General features: G+C 39.1%; 1 protein-coding gene across 2 annotated transcripts in view; it reads right to left on the reverse strand.

Moving 5' to 3' along the window:
* Positions 1 to 21122, reverse strand: part of LOC128666711 (oocyte zinc finger protein XlCOF6.1-like) — a 101987-nt gene that overhangs the window by 55553 nt on the left and 25312 nt on the right. The window contains exons 2-6 of one of the 2 annotated variants that reach the window (XM_053721453.1): positions 19292 to 19397; positions 16500 to 16606; positions 4820 to 4967; positions 3436 to 3501; positions 1873 to 1977 (exon numbers count right to left, since the gene is read on the reverse strand). In XM_053721453.1, the coding sequence (XP_053577428.1) occupies positions 1873 to 1977; positions 3436 to 3501; positions 4820 to 4928 (280 nt within the window). In that variant the 5' untranslated portion in view covers positions 4929 to 4967; positions 16500 to 16606; positions 19292 to 19397. Of the gene's footprint in view, positions 1 to 1872; positions 1978 to 3435; positions 3535 to 4819; positions 4968 to 16499; positions 16607 to 19291; positions 19398 to 21122 lie in introns of both variants that reach the window. The other variant, XM_053721452.1, reaches the window with a different exon arrangement.

The following is a 21122-nucleotide window of genomic DNA, read 5'->3' on the forward strand; positions in this document are numbered from 1 at the left end:
CCTGTACCCTGTATCCCTCAGACACATCACACACATACACTCACCTGTACCCTGTATCCCTCATACACATCACACACATACACTCACCTGTACCCTGTATCCTTCAGACACATCACACACATTCATACACTCACCTGTACCCTGTATCCCTCAGACACATCAAACATGCACACTCCCCAGTACCTCTCTCCCTCACACACAACATACATGCACTCACTTGTAACCCACATCCCTCACTCACTAAATGGAGACTCATGTGCAACCAGCATGTCACAGACACAACACACATGCACACTCATGTGAGACCAGCATGTCACAGACACAACACACGTGCACACTCCCCAGTACCCCTCTCCCTCACACACAACATACATGCACTCACTTGTAACCCACATCCCTCACTCACTAAATGCACAATCATGTGAGACCAGCATGTCACAGACACAACACACGTGCACACTCCCCAGTACCCCTCTCCCTCACACATAACATACAAGCACTCATTTGTAACACACATCCCTCACTCACTAAATGCACACTCATGTGAGACCAGCATGTCACAGACACAACGCACGTGCACACTCCTCAGTACCCCTCACCTTCACACATAACATACATGCACTCACTTGTAACCCACATCCCTCACTCACTAAATGCACACTCACGTGAGACCAGCATGTCACAGACACAACGCACGTGCACACTCCTCAGTACCCCTCACCTTCACACATAACATACATGCACTCACTTGTAACCCACATCCCTCACTCACTAAATGCACACTCATGTGAGACCAGCATGTCACAGACACAACACACGTGCACACTCCCCAGCACCCCTCTCCCTCACACACAACATACATGCACTCACTTGTAACCCACATCCCTCACTCACTAAATGCACACTCATGTGAGACCCAGCATGTCACAGACACAACACACGTGCACACTCCTCAGTACCCCTCTCCCTCACACACACAGCATACATGCACTCACTTGTTACCCACATCCCTCACTCACTAAATGCACACTCATGTGAGACCAGCATGTCACAGACACAACACACGTGCACACTCCCCAGCACCCCTCTCCCTCACACACAGCATACATGCACTCACTTGTAACCCACATCCCTCACTCACTAAATGCACACTCATGTGAGACCAGCATGTCACAGACACAACACACGTGCACACTCCCCAGTACCCCTCTCCTTCACACATAACATACATGCACTCACTTGTAACACACATCCCTCACTCACTAAATGAACACTCATGTGAGACCAGCATGTCACAGACACAACACACGTGCACACTCCCCAGTACCCCTCTCCCTCACACACAACATACATGCACTCACTTGTAACCCACATCCCTCACTCACTAAATGCACAATCATGTGAGACCAGCATGTCACAGACACAACACACGTGCACACTCCCCAGTACCCCTCTCCCTCACACACAGCATACATGCACTCACTTGTAACCCACATCCCTCACTAACTAAATGCACACTCATGTGAGACCAGCATGTCACAGACACAACACACGTGCACACTCCCCAGTACCCCTCTCCCTCACACATAACATACAAGCACTCATTTGTAACACACATCCCTCACTCACTAAATGCACACTCATGTGAGACCAGCATGTCACAGACACAACGCACGTGCACACTCCTCAGTACCCCTCACCTTCACACATAACATACATGCACTCACTTGTAACCCACATCCCTCACTCACTAAATGCACACTCATGTGAGACCAGCATGTCACAGACACAACACACGTGCACACTCCCCAGTACCCCTCTCCCTCACACATAACATACATGCACTCACTTGTAACACACGTGCACACTCACCTGGGCTGATACGGTCATTGGTTTTCTCATCTAAGGCTTCCAGCTGACGCCTCACACACAGATCTTCTGTTATATTAATGTTCACTATATCAGCGTTATCTGCGTCTGTACAAATAAAGCAGATTTCGTTTTTCTTAATTCAATGATCTAATTTGTATGACTTTACCATAAAACAGTTTGTGTATTTCACAGCCAGACAATAGCACCCAGTACTAATACTTTATATACTGTTATGTCCCTGTATATAAAAACAAAACAGAACAGAGAGGGCGCTATATAAGAGGGCAGTTAATACAAATAAGTAAAATATGTTACAATAGTCCTGTACATCTTCGCAGGGAAGCAAAAGGTTAAAGGTGGCTGCTTTCCTCCTCACAGGAAACTCCAGCAGATCGATAGCTCAGAGTGTATCAGCTCACTAATGTGCTAGCAGCAGCAGATCGATAGCTCAGAGTGTATCAGCTCACTAATGTGCAAGCAGCAGCAGATCGATAACTCAGGGTGTATCAGCTCACTAATGTGCTAGCAGCAGCAGATCGATAGCTCAGAGTGTATCAGCTCACTAATGTGCAAGCAGCAGCAGATCGATAACTCAGGGTGTATCAGCTCACTAATGTGCAAGCAGCAGCAGACCGATAACTCAGGGTGTATCAGCTCACTAATGTGCAAGCAGCAGCAGACCGATAACTCAGGGTGTATCAGCTCACTAATGTGCTAGCAGCAGCAGATCGATAGCTCAGAGTGTATCAGCTCACTAATGTGCAAGCAGCAGCAGATCGATAACTCAGGGTGTATCAGCTCACTAATGTGCAAGCAGCAGCAGACCGATAACTCAGGGTGTATCAGCTCACTAATGTGCAAGCAGCAGCAGACCGATAACTCAGGGTGTATCAGCTCACTAATGTGCAAGCAGCAGCAGACCGATAACTCAGGGTGTATCAGCTCACTAATGTGCAAGCAGCAGCAGATCGATAACTCAGGGTGTATCAGCTCACTAATGTGTAAGCAGCAGCAGACTGATAACTCAGGGTGTATCAGCTCACTAATGTGCTAGCAGCAGCAGACTGATAACTCAGGGTGTATCAGCTCACTAATGTGCAAGCAGCAGCAGACCGATAACTCAGGGTGTATCAGCTCACTAATGTGCTAGCAGCAGCACACACATAAACTCACCTGTACCCTGTATCCCTCAGACACATCACACACATACACTCACCTATACCATGTATCCCTCAGACTCATCACACACATACACTCACCTGTACCCTGTATCCCTCAGACACATACATACACTCACCTGTACCCTGTATCCCTCAGACACATCACACACATATACACTCACCTGTACCCTGTATCCCTCAGACACATCACACATATGCACTCACCTGTACCCTGTATCCCTCAGACACATCACACACATACACTCACCTGTACCCTGTATCCCTCAAACACATCACACACATACACTCACCTGTACCCTGTATCCCTCAAACACATCACACACATACACTCACCTGTACCCTGTATCTCTCAGACACATCACACATATACACGTACACTTACCTGTATTAATACTGCAAAATATTTCCTTCTCTGGCAGATTTATCAGCCACTGGTCTTCTCTTTGTCCTGTATTACATAAAATCTTAGCATCATTTTCATCTGAATAAAAAAACAAAAAAAACACAATCACCAGATTTTGTGCTCTCTTTTTAAAATGAGATACAAATAAAATGTTAGGAATTGTGATCTGTGGTAAATAAGTCTGAGCCTACATCACTGTCAGTCACATTATGAAGGAACATTCCATGTAATGACATTAGCACAACAGTAAATACAACCTATGTCATGAAATAAAGTGAGTTAGCTGGGAATCAGTTGCTTTATTAGCAGCAAATACAGCCCCTGATGTAAACAATCAGAATTCCCATGTGATAGGTTTTACACAGATTTTGTGGGGGTTTCAAAATAAAATAGCCACTATACCCCCATCTTGTGGAACGCGCTGCCTCGCTTCAAAAGATTTCCCCCTAGTTTTAAAAGCTTCAAGTGCTCCCTAAAGACTCTACTGTTCAGGGATGCATACAACCTACACCAACCTTTCCTAATACCAGTTGCTCTTCTCAATTGCTATCCGCCATGAACGCCCTTAGCATGTAAGCCTAAGAGCCCAACTGTTTGCAGATCCCCTTCATAAGAACCAACTACAACAGTGCAACTCTCGGCAGGGCCCTCAACCTATTTTATCACTATAAATGTTACCTTGTATTCCACCTATGTTCATAGCGCTGTGGAATCTGATGGTGCTCTACAAATAACCAATAATAATAATAGGGACAATACAGCACTAGTATTCCAATAGCCCATATACCTGACATGGGGACAATACAGCACTAGTATTCCAATAGCCCATCTACCTGACATGGGGACCATACAACACTAGTATTCCAACAGCCCCTATACCTGACATGGGGACCACACAACACTAGTATTCCAATAGCCCCTATACCTGACATGGTGACAACACTAGTATTCCAACAGACCCTGTACCTGATATGGGTACCATACATCACTAGTATTCCATCAGCCCCATTCATTAAATTAGGACAGTACAGTACTAGTGTTCCAATAGCCCATATACCGGACATGGGGACCATACAACAATAGTATTCCAACAGCCCCTATACCTGACATGGGAAAAAAAAAGCAGTAGTATTTCAACAGACAGCACCAGCCCCTATACATGTCATGGGAACAATACAGGATTAGTATGCTAACAGCCAAATATCTTAAATATTTGTACTTATCGTAAATACAAAACTAGTTTATGATCAGACAGTTCATTAGATCACACATAAAATATTCACTGTAGATTTATTCTCTGTCACTCACGTCAGTAGTGTATGTGCGTTTCCTGAGTAAGAAATTTATTACTACACAGCGTTACCTGAGCTCTCATTTCCTGGGATCTCCATAGTCCTTAGTACTTGGTGAGTCTCCATCATGACGTCGTTGTAAAGCTCCTTGTGTCCCTCTATATAATCCCACTCCTCCATAGAGAAATACACGGCAACATCATCACACTTTATAGGCACCTGAAACACACACACACAACTCTTTCAGCGCTGACACAGGGACTGATTCTGTCACACACTTTATAGGAACCTGAAACACACACACAACTCATTCAGCGCTGACACAGGGACTGGTTCTGTCACACACTTTATAGGAACCTGAAACACACACAACTCATTCAGCGCTGACACAGGGATTGGTTCTGTCACACATTTTATAGGCACCTGAAATACACACACACACACAACTCATTCAGCGCTGACACAGGGACTGTTTCTGTCACACACTTTATAGGCACCTAAAACACACACAACTCATTCAGCACTGACACAGGGACTGGTTCTGTCACACACTTTATAGGCACCTGAAACACACACACAACTCATTCAGCACTGACACAGGGACTGGTTCTGTCACACACTTTATAGGCACCTGAAACACACACACAACTCATTCAGCGCTGACACAGGGACTGGTTCTGTCACACACTTTATAGGTACCTGAAACACACACACAACTCATTCAGCACTGACACAGGGACTGGTTCTGTCACACACTTTATAGGCACCTGAAACACACACACACACACACAACTCATTCAGTGCTGACACAGGGACTGGTTCTGTCACACACTTTATAGGCACCTGAAACACACACAACTCATTCAGTGCTGACACAGGGACTGGTTCTGTCACACACTTTATAGGCACCTGAAACACACACACAACTCATTCAGTGCTGACACAGGGACTGGTTCTGTCACACAATTTATAGGCACCTGAAACACACACACAACTCATTCAACGCTGACACAGGGACTGGTTCTGTCACACACTTTATAGGCACCGGAAACACACACAACTCATTCAGCGCTGACACAGGTACTGGTTCTGTAACACACTTCATAGGCACCTGAAACACACACAACTCATTCAGCGCTGACACAGGGACTGGTTCTGTCACACACTTTATAGGCACCTGAAACACACACAACTCATTCAGCGCTGACACAGGCACTGGTTCTGTCACACACTTTATAGGCACCTGAAACACACACACAACTCATTCAGCGCTGACACAGGGACTGGTTCTGTCACACACTTTATAGGCACCTGAAACACACACACAACTCATTCAGTGCTGACACAGGGACTGGTTCTGTCACACAATTTATAGGCACCTGAAACACAAACACACAACTCATTCAGCACTGACACAGGGACTGGTTCTGTCACACACTTTATAGGCACCTGAAACACACACAACTCATTCAGCGCTGACACAGGGACTGGTTCTGTCACACACTTTACAGGCACCTGAAACACACACACAACTTATTCAGCGCTGACACAGGGACTGGTTCTGTCACACACTTTATAGGCACCTGAAACACACACAACTCATTCAGCGCTGACACAGGGACTGGTTCTGTCACACACTTTATAGGCACCTGAAACACACACACACACAACTCATTCAACGCTGACATAGGGACTGGTTCTGTCACACACTTTATAGGCACCTGAAACACACACACATAACTCATTCAGCGCTGACACAGGGACTGGTTCTGTCACACACTTTATAGGCACCTGAAACACACACACAACTCATTCAGTGCTGACACAGGGACTGGTTCTGTCACACACTTTATGGGCACCTCAAACACATACAACTCATTCAGCGCTGACACAGGGACTGGTTCTGTCACACACTTTATAGGCACCCGAAACACACACACACACACAACTCATTCAGCACTGACACAGGGACTGGTTCTGTCACACACTTTATAGGCACCTGAAACACAGACACAACTCATTCAGCGCTGACACAGGGACTGGTTCTGTCACACACTTTATAGGCACCTGAAACACACACAACTCATTCAGTGCTGACACAGGGACTGGTTCTGTCACACACTTTATAGGCACCTGAAACACACACACAACTCATTCAGCGCTGACAAAGGGACTGGTTCTGTCACACACTTTAAAGGCACCTGAAACACACACAACTCATTCAGCGCTGACACAGGGACTGGTTCTGACACACACTTTATAGGCACCTGAAACACACACAACTCATTCAGCACTGACACAGGGACTGGTTCTGTCACACACTTTATAGGCACCTGAAACACACACACAACTCATTCAGCACTGACACAGGGACTGGTTCTGTCACACACTTTATAGGCACCTGAAACACACACACAACTCATTCAGCGCTGACACAGGGACTGGTTCTGTTACACACTTTATAGGCACCTGAAACACACACACAACTCATTCAGCACTGACACAGGGACTGGTTCTGTCACACACTTTATAGGCACCTGAAACACACACACAACTCATTCAGCGCTGACACAGGGACTGGTTCTGTTACACACTTTATAGGCACCTGAAACACACACACAACTCATTCAGCGCTGACACAGGGACTGGTTCTGTTACTATAACTGACAGAGCCAGGATAATGTCACTGAGAACATGCAGAGAGATAGACAGAAGGTCACTGTGACAAACAGAAGACTCTGTGCCCTTGTGTAATGTCACATTTCCCAGTGAATGCTACTGTGAGGGAGATAATGTTACTGAGAACATGCAAAAACAGAGAGAGGTCAGTAAAGGGGGTCACGGTGCCCTGATGCTGGTATATTGTTACATTCATCAGCAGTGCTCACCTCTCTGGTTAGCCAGGTGGTGGTGGTATTTTTTCCTGTAATGGTGCATTTATATAGAGCAAATTTAACAATCATAAGACCAAGGGATGGAATGGGACCTTTAAAGTTTTTTATTTTAATTTTCATTTAATATTATACTTTATTTACAAAGCGCCATAGGTACAATTCATTTAAATAAAACAATGATATAAAACTTGTAAGAGACAAGACAAAATATGACAAACACATACAGGAGTAATTGAAGGTCCTATTCCCGTGGGAACTTACAATCTATGCCACCACTTATCTGAACTAAATACTATAGTCTAGATTACAAATCAAGAGATTATATGCGTCACATAATCAGTATTAATCAAATTGGTATTATAAGTCACAGGTTAAATTATTTAACCCCTTAACGACCAGAGCTGTACCCTGTACGACGCTCTTGTCCTGGGCCTCTCTCTGCTGCGATCTCGCTAACAGTAGCGAGATTGCGCTATTTCTACCAACGAGTGGGGCAGTGCAGAAATAGACTTGCATCGGGCAGTGGTGGTGTGGGAGGTTTAGGAGAGAGGTGGGTGGGTGGCCCACTGCTGGAGGGGGGTGGGAGGGAGAGGGGGCTCCTATAGTGGAGGGAGGATTAGAGGGTGGGAAATTGATCTGGGAGGGGGAAAGGGGGCAGCTACACTACAGAAAAAAGTTTATTATTATTACATTTAAAAAAAAAAAAAAAATGATAGATAATTGGGTACTGGCAAAGAGTTGCCAGTAGCTAAGATGGCGGGAATTAGTTAGAAGGAGGGGAGTTAGAGAGCTTTTTGAGAGGAATCAGGGAGGTGGGAAGGTAAGGGGTTAATCCTACACTAAGGAAAATAATAATAATAATAATAAAAAAAAAAAGGTCTAAAACTGCATACTAGCAGACTGTCTGCCAGTACTTAAATGAATAGTAAACACCAAAATTGTCTTTTATGATTCAGATAGAACAGACAATTTTAAACAACTTTCCAATGTAATTCTATTATCAAATTTTATTCATTCTCTTGTTATCCATTGCTGAAGGTGGGAGGGTAATCTCTACACTAAAGCTAAAATTAACCTTACAAGCTACCCAATTAACACGTTCACTGCTGGGAATAATAAAAGTGTGGTGCGCAGCTGCAATTGGCTACCTTCTAATTACCAAAAAGCTATGGCAAAGCCGAATATGTCTGCTATTTCTAAACAAAGGGGATCCAGAGAAGCTTTTACAATGAATTGAGCCATGATTGTACAAGCAGTATGTAAATAATTTCAGTGAGAAACCTAAAGTTTGTAAAAAAGTTAACTTTTTTTTTTTTAATTTGATCACATTTGGCGGTGAAATGGCGACATGAAATATACCAAAATGGGCCTAGATCAATACTTTTGGTTGCCTACTAAAAATATATATATATAGTTTTGGTAAATATAAAAAAACAGAGCTCTATTTCTGTTTAAATGTAGTGATTGCAAAAATGCTCTGGTCTTTTGAGGAAGTCTTAGTCTGAACTGCCTGGTCCTTAAGGGGTTATTTAAAGACTTTGTATATACAAAAACAGAGAAGCGCTCAACCAGGGAACGAACAATAGCGTAATAGCTTGTTCTATTGCTAGTTACCACCCCAAGAGCAGCCTCTTTTTTCCCAATATGTGCCTTTCACAGAGAAGAACTTTCCTGTAGCATATCAATCTGGTCAATCTGACTTAACAGTACAGTCCAGTCCCGAAATACCAGGCAATCCCTCTCTGAACAAGAGGCACGGCAAACCCCAGACGTATGTTTTAGGGTTATAATGTGCATACAAAAAAAGAGAAGCTGCTCCCAAGTCAATTGGGCTAAAATAAGCTGCTCTAAGTTAAGGATATGTCTGCACCTCACTGACGAGCCCCAAGGGAGGCTGAAATGTGGTTGCCATTTCCCTTTTTTAGAGTAGAATTGGGTGGGTCAAGTGGTTTCTGGCGCTACTGCCTTAGACAGTGCAAGCTGCTTCAGAGTGGAGAAGAAGATCAAGTGGTAGCGAAGAAACCTGCCATACCGGATTACCATTGTATGACCTTTGGGGTTATACATATGACATCTTATCCTAACGGAGGTGGCATCATAGACAGATTATTTTCATAACTCTGACATGAGAGGAGAGTTTGCTCAGAGGATCCAGTCTGCTCAGTCAGCACTACGTATTAGTGCTTTATTTCATGTGAGTGTATACTATCCCTCACAATTTGATATATATTCCCACAGAATTACACTATGTGGCGCCTTATCTACTCTTTTTTTCTTTTCCTTTTATTATACAAAATTATACAATAGACAAGAAATATATATTTTAAAAAAAAAAGCGATACAAACAGTGGAGTTACTACTCCAAAAAGAAAATGATTATATGCAAGCAGCTATAGGGTAAACTAAAATTAATCCATTTATTAAAAATTAGTTTTCTAAGGATTATTATTACAGTCAGAATGAAATCAGATTTTTTACCCCATGAGTCGTGAATAGCAGGATAGATTCCTTTGCCAACTGTATTTACATTTTTATTATTTGAGAAAGAAAGTGGCCAACTTTCAATCAAAATTGTTTTAATTTGGGGCAGTCCCACAATAAGTGTCCTAGATCCGGATCTTCGTAGCAACAATTAGAACACTCATTAATAGCATCTTTATTCCACTTAGCCACTCTTCGTGGGGTTAAATAGTCCCTATGCAATAGTCTAAACTGAGTTTCTCTTAGATATGTTGAAAGGCAGAGAGCCTGCGTTTTCTTCACACTTTTCAAAATGATCCTGTCCAGATAAGGCAGACCCACTAATTTTATCCAGTAATTCCTTAGTTCTGACATCAGTCTTCCTGCCTCCACTGCTTTGAGAATTTTATAAATTGGAGAGACCATTTTTTTAGTGTTAATAGTATCCAATAATGGATGGTCTGTCCATATTTGAGGGAAAGTCTTTGTCAGTCTATAGATATCGTTTTTTAATTGAATAAAATAAAACATGTTTTCTTTGAATTTATGGAAGGATTTTTTTAAATTGATCAAAAAAAGTTTTTTAGAATCTTTGTTATAAAAATCTTCAATAGTTAAAGGTTTAGTAGTTGACCATTTATCAAATATGCCAACCATATTTCCTAAAGGAAAATTACCATTACCCTGTATTGGCAACCATTTAGAAATACTTTATTCCGTCCCCAGTAGCCTTGTTGATTACCTCCATACCCATAAGATATATCTGTATAGAGGATGGGCAGAGATAGTTTTCCCTAAATCTTTATTTGATGCATGCATCACAAAATTCAAAGAGTACGGGTAACATATCTGCTCCTCTAGAAATGTATTTGAATATCTAAAGGATTGTAGCAACCAATCAATAGGGAAACGCAAAATAGTTGCATGATTATACCATTCCAGATTAGGCAAATCAAAACCGCCTTTGCAGTACAGTTTATATAGGTTAGCAAATTTTATTCTTGCTTTCCTCCCCCTCCAAAGAAAGTATCTCAGGGATTGAATAAACTGCCATAAGTCAATCTTCTTAATTAACATAGGAAAAATCCTAAGTGTATAAAGAATTTTGGGAATAATGAACATTTTATAAAGGTTGACTTTTCCTGGCAAGGAGACTGGCAGAGCTGCCCAACTCTGCAATGTTTCATTATTATTCTGCAGGATGGCCAAGATATTGTCTACATACCAGCTTGCAGGGTTAGCTGAGATCTTAAGGCCTAGATACTCCAAAGATTTAGTTTCTGTGAATAGCTGAAATGGAGAATCGTCTATCTTTTTCAACCATAGTATATTAGATTTTGCAATATTAGTTTTATAGACTGAAACTAAACTATACTGATCCAAAAGGCTAAGAATATCTTCAATATAGTTCTTCGGGTTAGATACAAATAAAAGGAGAAAAAATCAACATAGGAGTTGAACAAAAGTATGCATCTATATAGCACTTCTCTCTCCCTGGAATAACAGTGGTTATAACATCTTATTAGGAGATGTGGTTAGGTGATGTATTTTAAAATTTAACCTTTATTAGTTTAATTAAAATCACAGAACAACAACAACATAACGTTTAAAAAACACAAAATAATTTAGACCAGTAGAACGTTGTATTTGCCACCCCGTAAGGGTAATAATTTATAGTAGTGTGCCCTTTTCAAATGGATAAAGAGACACTTGAATAAATATAAGGTAATGTGATATTGTCACCAAATACGTGGTATATATAGATCTGTGGATTACATGGTCCGCAGTGATTGTTGATTATACTATCATTATGTCTATAATGAGTATCAAAATAATGTGAGTGATACTGAGGTATCTACCGTATACTTATTACCTTTTTATGATAAGGTTAATATGCAAATATTAATAGTACGCGAATACGTAAGGTGGTGCAGTGATATATGATTTTACACGCTACAGAATATATCTAATTAGGGATGGATATTGCAGATAGTGAAGCGAAATGTTTCTTATTCGTATCTTATCTTATGCATTAGATCATTAGAATCCTAAAGAGGTTTCGGTTGTTAATGTGAATATAAAATTCTGTCAATTACACTGGGATTCAAAGTCACTTATCAGTGCTTTAGGTGCGCATGAATTTATCATATCCCTATATTAAAGATAGCTGTAATTGTAATATTATGAGTATCTGTATATTTTCACTACAACTGAGCAGTAAATACACTAGGACCTGTGTGTATGTAATGATCACATACTATATAGTTATTGAAATAAAGGAAATCTCTGTTAGAGGTGGTTATAGCAAATTATATAACAGGGTATTTATTGGCAGTGGCTCATAATGTCCATTTGTTTAATGCAATTCACCTTATTCGTAACTCATCTTTTGCATTGAGTCATTATAATCCTAAAGACATTTTAGTAATTAATGTAAATATAGACTTCTATACATTCACTGAGATTCAAAGTCTCTAGTTAATAATTTAAGTACATGTGAATTTATTGGAATAAAGGGTGTATCTGTCCTTTGGTGATTACAGCAAATGATATAACAAAGTGTCTTTTGTCGGTGGCTCGTAATGTCCACTTATTCAATGCAATTCACCGTAACTTCCCGTATTGATATATAAATAGGTTTGAAAATTATACTGACATCAAATGCTAAGTTTGTATTACATTAAACTGCTCTGGAACATTATTCTCAATTCAAATATAGCCTTTAATATATTGGAAGCAGCAAGATATCATAAATAGTATTTTCAACTTAGGCTTCAGATTAGCTAACTGGCAGCCTAGGGAAGTACTGGGTGCTTAGATATTAGCATTATATAGTCATTTGCACCTGTTTGTAATTGTGCTCAATTCTATCATAGTTGTTAGAAGCACTTTCTAAAAGGCTGCAATCGGTTATAAATTGCTACTGAATAAGTAAATTCAAATATAGCCTTTAATATATTAGAAGCAGTAAGATATCGTAAATAGTATTTTCAACTTCTAATATGGACTTCAGATTAGCTAACTGACAGCCTTTATCTTATCCATTTGAAAAGGGCACACTACTATAAATTATTACCCTTACGGGGTGGCAAATACAACATTCTACTGGTCTAAATTATTTTGTGTTTTTTAAACGTTATGTTGTTGTTGTTCTGTGATTTTAATTAAACTAATAAAGGTTAAATTTTAAAATACATCACCTAACCACATCTCCTAATAAGATGTTATAACCACTGTTATTCCAGGGAGAGAGAAGTGCTATATAGATGCATACTTTTGTTCAACTCCTATGTTGAATTTTTCTCTAAGTTAATTTATGCATAAGCACTCAAGCTAAGGAAATTTAATCCTTTCTAATATATATGCATCTCCCTCAATACTAGTGTAGTGCTGTTGCACCCTGTTGTTTTCAATTACAAATAAAAGGATATCGTCCGCAAATAGTGAAGTTTTAAGTAACATTTTACCTATGCTAATTCCTGGAAGAATATCCATCAGCATAATAGCCAGTGGCTCCAATCTTAAGTCAAATAAAAGAGGTGACAAGGGGCAGCCCTAACGGGTACCCCTTGTTAAGGTAAATGAATCTGAAATACCATTATTGATCAGTAAAGACGCTCTCACATCAGTAAATATGTGTGATTAGATCCACAAATCTACCTTCAAAACCAAATTTACCCAATACTTGAATCATGAATGGACATTCTACTCCAAGGATAGCAGGAAGGCCTCAGGCAGAGCGGACTGGCATCCACTATAATGGTAAATTGAGTGCAAAATTTTCCTTATGTTTGCTTCTGAGGTTCTCCCACTAATAAAACCTACTTGGTCTTGATGGACAATTTGAGGTAATATAGATTTAATCCTCTCTGCCAAGATTTTCATCAGAATCTTGTTATCAAGATTAAGCAGAGAGATAGGTCTATATGAAGTCATTTCTGAGGGATCTTTGTTAGTTTTAGGAATTAGAATAATATTGGCTCTTTTGAAACTTTCAGATGTCCCATGATTCTCTTCAAAATATAATTTATAGCGGTCTCTTAGTACAAGAACAATCTCTGATAAGAGGATCTGATAAAACGCTAAAGGCATGTTGTCTGGGCCTGGGGTTCTCCCTCTAGCCATTGAGGTGATAATTTTGTGAATCTCATGTTCTTCTATCGGCTTATTTAAAGATTCGCGATCTGTATCCGATACTTTAGGGAAAACTAAATTTTCCAAAAAGTTATTATTAGACAGTTCTGGCTTTTGAGATGTATATAGATCAGTATAGAAATTCCGAAATAGAAGCTATATCTGGTCCTGTTTTGTGTATATTCTATCCTTCACTTTCAAGGCAGCTATGGGTTTTCTCTTAGTTTGTCTTTTAAAAATTGCAGCCAGGAATTTCCCTGTTTTATTGCCATGACTTGCGAATCTAGCCGAGCTCTTATACAGAAATTCTTGTGCCTGCTCTAAAAGAAATAGATTTTTCTCTTTTTTTGCAAGAAAAGTAGTGCTCTCTATTCTCCCTATTCGAATTGTGTTGATACAAAACATAGGTATCTCTTAATTTGCTTGATAATTCTTTATCTTTTATATATATGTTTTTTATTTTAATCTAGCTACATAGGTATTAATTTCTGCTTTCAAATAAAGCTTAGCTGTTTCCCAAAATATCGGAAAATTTTCCCTACAATGATTATTAAACAAACTAAATTCCTCCCAAACTTTAACTAGAAATGCTCTAAAATTTACCGATTTTTGTAAATATGTTGGGAAAAAAAATAAAGGGATTTAATGTAAACTCTCTTCTAGTTTCGAATACTAAGACCACAGGAGCATGGTCAGATAAAGTATGGTCAAAAATGTTACATTTTAGAACTGCCTTCTCTACTCTTTTATAGGATTTTTTAGAGGAGAATTGCCTGGTATTTCGGGGTTGGACTGACTTTGTTAGTTGGGATCAGACCGATATACTCCAGGAAAGTTTTCCTCTGTGAAAAGCCCAATTGGTCCATAGAACAAGCCACTGAGATGTTCATTCCTGGCAGATTGCTTCTCTTTCTGTTTGTTAATTAAATACTTTTTTGTTGTATGCAGCTAAATGAATGCATAACATGATTATAATAAGATGCGTTATTAGCGTGTTCTACAAATTTACCATGATTTTACCAGCTGATTATCACATGCAAAAAGAGTGGGTGTAAATGGTTACCATGCGCAGTAATTATATCCACCAGAATTACAGGATCCCTACCCCCCCCCCCCCAACAAACACCTAAGCCACAGCAACTCCATTGCTTTTAACCTATAAACTGCCAGGCCCCCAAAGCAATAAGATAAACAAAGAGATGTATACAATACGAATGGGTACTCCCCTGTGGTTAGAACCGCTACCTTCCAACAGTCTCGCTCAAAGTATAATCGATATGTATTGCAAGTAGAGGCACTGGTTCTTAGGGGTCTTCCAAAGATTCCTCTCTGTGCTTGTGTCTGTATCTGTTTAAAGCATATCACATTCACATAGTGTTTCCAGACACATAGATAAATTAGTGCAGGACACTCACAGAATAATATCAGACTAACGGCTCCACAAAACGGTCAGGAAAGAAAAAAACTAATTTCTTTAGATAAAATATTGTTGTTTATTTTGCTCCACGTGTTTCAAAGGATTTACCGTCTTTTTCAAGAGCTGTTAAAATTTAGTATGGCTTACAAAAAGTCATATTGTCATAGTCATAGTGTCTGGAAACACTACGCCAATGTGATATGCTTTAAACAGATACAGACAACTCTTTTGGGAGAATCGTGAAGCACAGGGAGGAATCTTTGGGAAGACCCCTAAGAACCAGCGCCTCCAAAGCAATAACCCACCCACCATTTAAGCCCCCTAACAGCCCTTAACCCCTAAACCATTTTATTCAGTTGTCAGGTGCGTGTTTGTAACTTCTGTTTGAAAAAACACATTTCTTAAAATGTGCCAGCTGTGTGGGCGTTCTCGGTGATTAGAAATGCTGAAAATTGTAGGTACATTTTTGAATATTGTCAGACTAATACAATTTAATATATTCTCTGATATGGGTTAATTTCAGAATGCAGATGTTTTTTAAATGACATATACAAACATCCATAGTTTTGGCCTCATTGAGAAGAATAAAATTTATATATATATATATATATATATAATATATATATATATATATAATATATATATATATATATAATATATATATATATATATATATATAGGTTATATACCCCATGTACAGAATAGCAAGGGCATGTAAGGCTGCAATCAGCCTATTCTAATCATTTCAAACCATGGTAATGCATTTAAATAAAACACCTGGGTAAATAAACAGATAGATCTGGTCACAAGGACATACAGCTGTTATTATGACATATTCCATCTCACCTCCCCTGTCAGCAGGTAAATGATCTGCAGGGTGTGGGGTCAGTATTCTCTCTGTCGTCATTGTGTCCCCCGGTCATGTGACCCGCCGTCAGTGAGTTAGTCACACGCTGCAAGAGGGAGACATAAATACATAACTGACCCCTCTCACATCACGTGTGTATGTGCAGGTATTATCTGTATATGACATATGTACATATGCTTATGGCCATTCTATACAATAGCACTTCCTCTTCTGCCTATGTGTTTATACCATATAAATACCAGTTTAATCTTTATTTGCCTAAGCCTGACATCACTACATAAGCTGCCTATTGCTATGTATGTGCGGTATTATCTATATATGACATATTGTACATATGCTTATGGCCATTCCTATACAATAGCACTTCCTCTTCTGCACTATGTGTTTATACCATATAAATACCCAGTTTACTCTTTATTAGCCTAAGTCTGACATCACTACATAAGCTGCCTATTGCTGTGTATGTGCGGTATTATCTATATATGACATATGTACATATGCTTATGGCCATTCTATACAATAGCACTTCCTCTTCTGCACTATGTGTTTATACCATATAAATACCAGTTTACTCTTTATTAGCCTAAGCCTGACATCACTACATAAGCTGCCTATTGCTGTGTATGTGCGGTATTATCTATATATGACATATGTACATAGGCTTATGGCCATTCTATACAATAGCACTTCCTCTTCTGCACTATGTGTTTATACCATATAAATACCAGTTTATCTTTATTAGCCTAAGTCTGACATCACTACATAAGCTGCCTATTGCTGTGTATGTGCAGGTATTATCTATATATGACATATGTACATATGCTTATAACCATTCTATACAATAGCACTTCCTCTTCTGCACTATGTGTTTATACCATATAAATATCGGTTTATCTTTATTAGCCTAAGCCTGACATCACTACATAAGCTGCCTATTGCTGTGTATGTGCTGGGTATTATCTATATATGACAATATGTACATATGCTTATGGCCATTCTATACAATAGCACTTCCTCTTCTGCACTATGTGTTTATACCATATAAATACCAGTTTATCTTTATTAGCCTAAGTCTGACATCACTACATAAGCTGCCTATTGCTGTGTATGTGCAGGTATTATCTATATATGACATATGTACATATGCTTATGGCCATTCTATACAATAGCACTTCCTCTTCTGCACTATGTGTTTATACCATATAAATACCAGTTTATCTTTATTAGCCTAAGCTGACATCACTACATAAGCTGCCTATTGCTGTGTATGTGCGGTATTATCTATATATGACAATATGTAAATATGCTTATGCCATTCTAAACAACAGCACTTCCTCTTCTGCACTATGTGTTTATACCATATAAATACAGTTTACTATTTATTAGCCTAAGCCTGACATCACTACATAAGCAGCCTATTGCTGTGTACGTGCAGGTATTATCTATATATGACATATGTACATATGCTTATGGCCATTCTATACAATAGCACTTCCTCTTCTGCACTATGTGTTTATACCATATAAATACCAGTTTACTCTTTATTAGCCTAAGCCTGACATCACTACATAAGCTACCTATTGCTGTGTATGTGCAGGTATTAGCTATATATGACATATGTACATATGCTTATGGCCATTCTATACAATAGCACTTCCTCTGCTGCACTATGTGTTTATACCATATAAATACCAGTTTACTCTTATTAGCCTAAGTCTGACATCACTACTATAAGCTGCCTATTGCTGTGTATGTGCAGGTATTATCTATATATGACATATGTACATATGCTTATGGCCATTCTATACAAATAGCACTTCCTCTCTGCACTATGTGTTTATACCCATATAAATACCAGTTTATCTTTATTAGCCTAAGTCCTGACATCACTACATAAGCTGCCTATTGCTGTGTACGTGCGGTATTATCTATATATGACATATGTACATATGCTTATGGCCATTCTATACAATAGCACTTCCTCTTCTGCACTATGTGTTTAATACCATATAAATACCATGTTTATCTTTATTAGCCTAAGCCTGACATCACTACATAAGCTGCTTATTGCTGTGTATATGCGGTATTATCTATATATGACATATGTACTATATGCTTATGGTCATTCTATACAATAGCACTTCCTCCTCTGCACTATGTGTTTATACCATATAAATACCAGTTTATCTTATTAGCCTAAGCCTGACATCACTACATAAGCTGCCTATTGTTGTGTATGTGCAGGTATTATCTATATATGACATATGTACATATGCTTATGGCCATTCTATACAATAGCACTTCCTCTTCTGCACTATGTGTTTATACCATATAAATACCAGTTTATCTTTATTAGCCTAAGCCTGACATCACTACATAAGCTGCCTATTGCTGTGTATGTGCAGGTATTATCTATATATGACATATGTACATATGCTTATGGCCATTCTATACAGTAGCACTTCCTCTTCTGCACTATGTGTTTATACCATATAAATACCAGTTTATCTTTATTAGCCTAAGTTGACATCACTACATAAGCTGCCTATTGCTGTGTATGGGGATGATGGGACAAATAACTAAAAGGCTGCTGGGAAATAACGGTCTCCTCAGGTGAATTTCCAGAACAACTCTACACTTTTGTATTGCATAAACACTATTAAACACCGGCTCTTCTTACCTCTGAGCATCAGTCACCTCTTTTGCTAAGATACTTAATACACAGTCACTGCAGGGCGGTTACCGTGGTGACGTTATGGTGTTTTCTCACCTCTCCCGTCAGCAGGTAGAGAATCTCCAGGATGTGATTCAGGATCCGCTCAGGCAGCTTCTTCTTCATCTTGTTCATGGTCAGTGATATTGTGTAACACTGAGACCTGCAGCAGTGGCACATACGTGTCACACATTATATACAGGTCACACATTACATACATGTCACACATTACATACATGTCAGACATTACACACATGTCACACATTACATACAGGTCACACATTACATACATGGCAGATATTACATACGTGTCACACATTACATACATGTCACACATTACATACATGGCAGATATTACATACGTGTCACTCATTACATACATGTCACACATTACATACATGGCAGATATTACATACGTGTCACACATTACATACATGTCACACATTACATACATGACAGAGATTACAACATGTCAGAGATTACGTACATGTCAGAGATTACATTCATGTCAGAGATTACACATATGGGAATAATGGTCACACACAGACATATATGCACACACTCTATATATAGATATATACAAACTAATATGTATTTATGTAATAGTTAATGTAATTATGTAAAATACATATACATCTTAGACATGTATATATGTATCGTTTATGAAAAGCCCTTTGCGAGCCTTTTTTCTAACACCTGAGACCTCATATCTTTAAGCCCTTATACGTTTGATTTTTTTTAACAACAATTAAATTTATGGGGAGGCGAAAAGTGAGTTTAAAATCCTCCACTAAATACAAAATATAGAGAAAATAACTCATTGTGTAAACCATTTACAAATCTAACAAGTCAGAAGACTTGCTTTAAACCCAGAAACTCTCTGACTACACTGTTTCCAATGGCAGCAAAGGAAGTCTTGGGTAAGATATGCAAATGAGGTTCACAATGACTCACCTTTTTACTTTTAGCCTGCTTTTAAGACAGACCTTCCCTTTATGCCATAGCACTGCTGCAGTACACACTTTAATGCTTAGCTAGGGTTTAGTACATTGATTTAGAGACCAGATCCCAGGACACTGTGTTCGTGGTTATTGCCACTCATCAGCTGGGAGTAGGTTAAATCACTGCTTGGGTAAAGTTCATTTCTGGGGGAAATTCAACAACAATTAAAATTATGGGAGGCGAAAAGTGAGTTTAAAATCCTCCACTAAATACAAAATATAGAGAAAATAACTCATTGTGTAAACATTTACAAATCTAAACAAGTCAGAAGAAGTCACCAAGCAGTGATTTAACCTACTCCCAGCTGATGAGGTGGCAATAACCACGAAAACAGCTTGTCCTGGGATTGGTCTAAATCACTGCACTAATCCCTAGCTAAGCATTAAAGCTGTGTAAATGCAGCTGTGCTATGGCATAAAGGGAAGTCTGTCTTAAAAAGCAGGCTAAAAGTAAAATGGTGAGTCATTGTAACCTCATTTGCATATCTTACCCAGATTCCTTTGCTGCATTGGAAACAGTGAAGTCAGAGAGTTTCTGGGTTTAAAGCAAGTCCTTCTGACTTGTTAGATTTGTAAATGGTTTACACAATGAGTTATTTTCTCTAGATTTTTTTAATAATATTTATTAGATAGTGTAATTATGAGTGTAACTGTACGTTGTAAACTGCAACAGGCTAAAATATACATGTAAGACCCCACACACACATATATATATTATATAAGATATATATATATATAATATATACACACACACACGACAAACTCACATATACACACACAACTGATAATAAAGGGCTGGTTCCCTCTGTCTCTCACACTCAAAGAACCCTCCCCAGTACCTTATATACAGATATAATATTATAGAGAGGTTCCCTCTGTCTCACACA

Source organism: Bombina bombina, chromosome 7 (assembly GCF_027579735.1).
Source record: "Bombina bombina isolate aBomBom1 chromosome 7, aBomBom1.pri, whole genome shotgun sequence".
Taxonomy (NCBI): domain Eukaryota; kingdom Metazoa; phylum Chordata; class Amphibia; order Anura; family Bombinatoridae; genus Bombina; species Bombina bombina.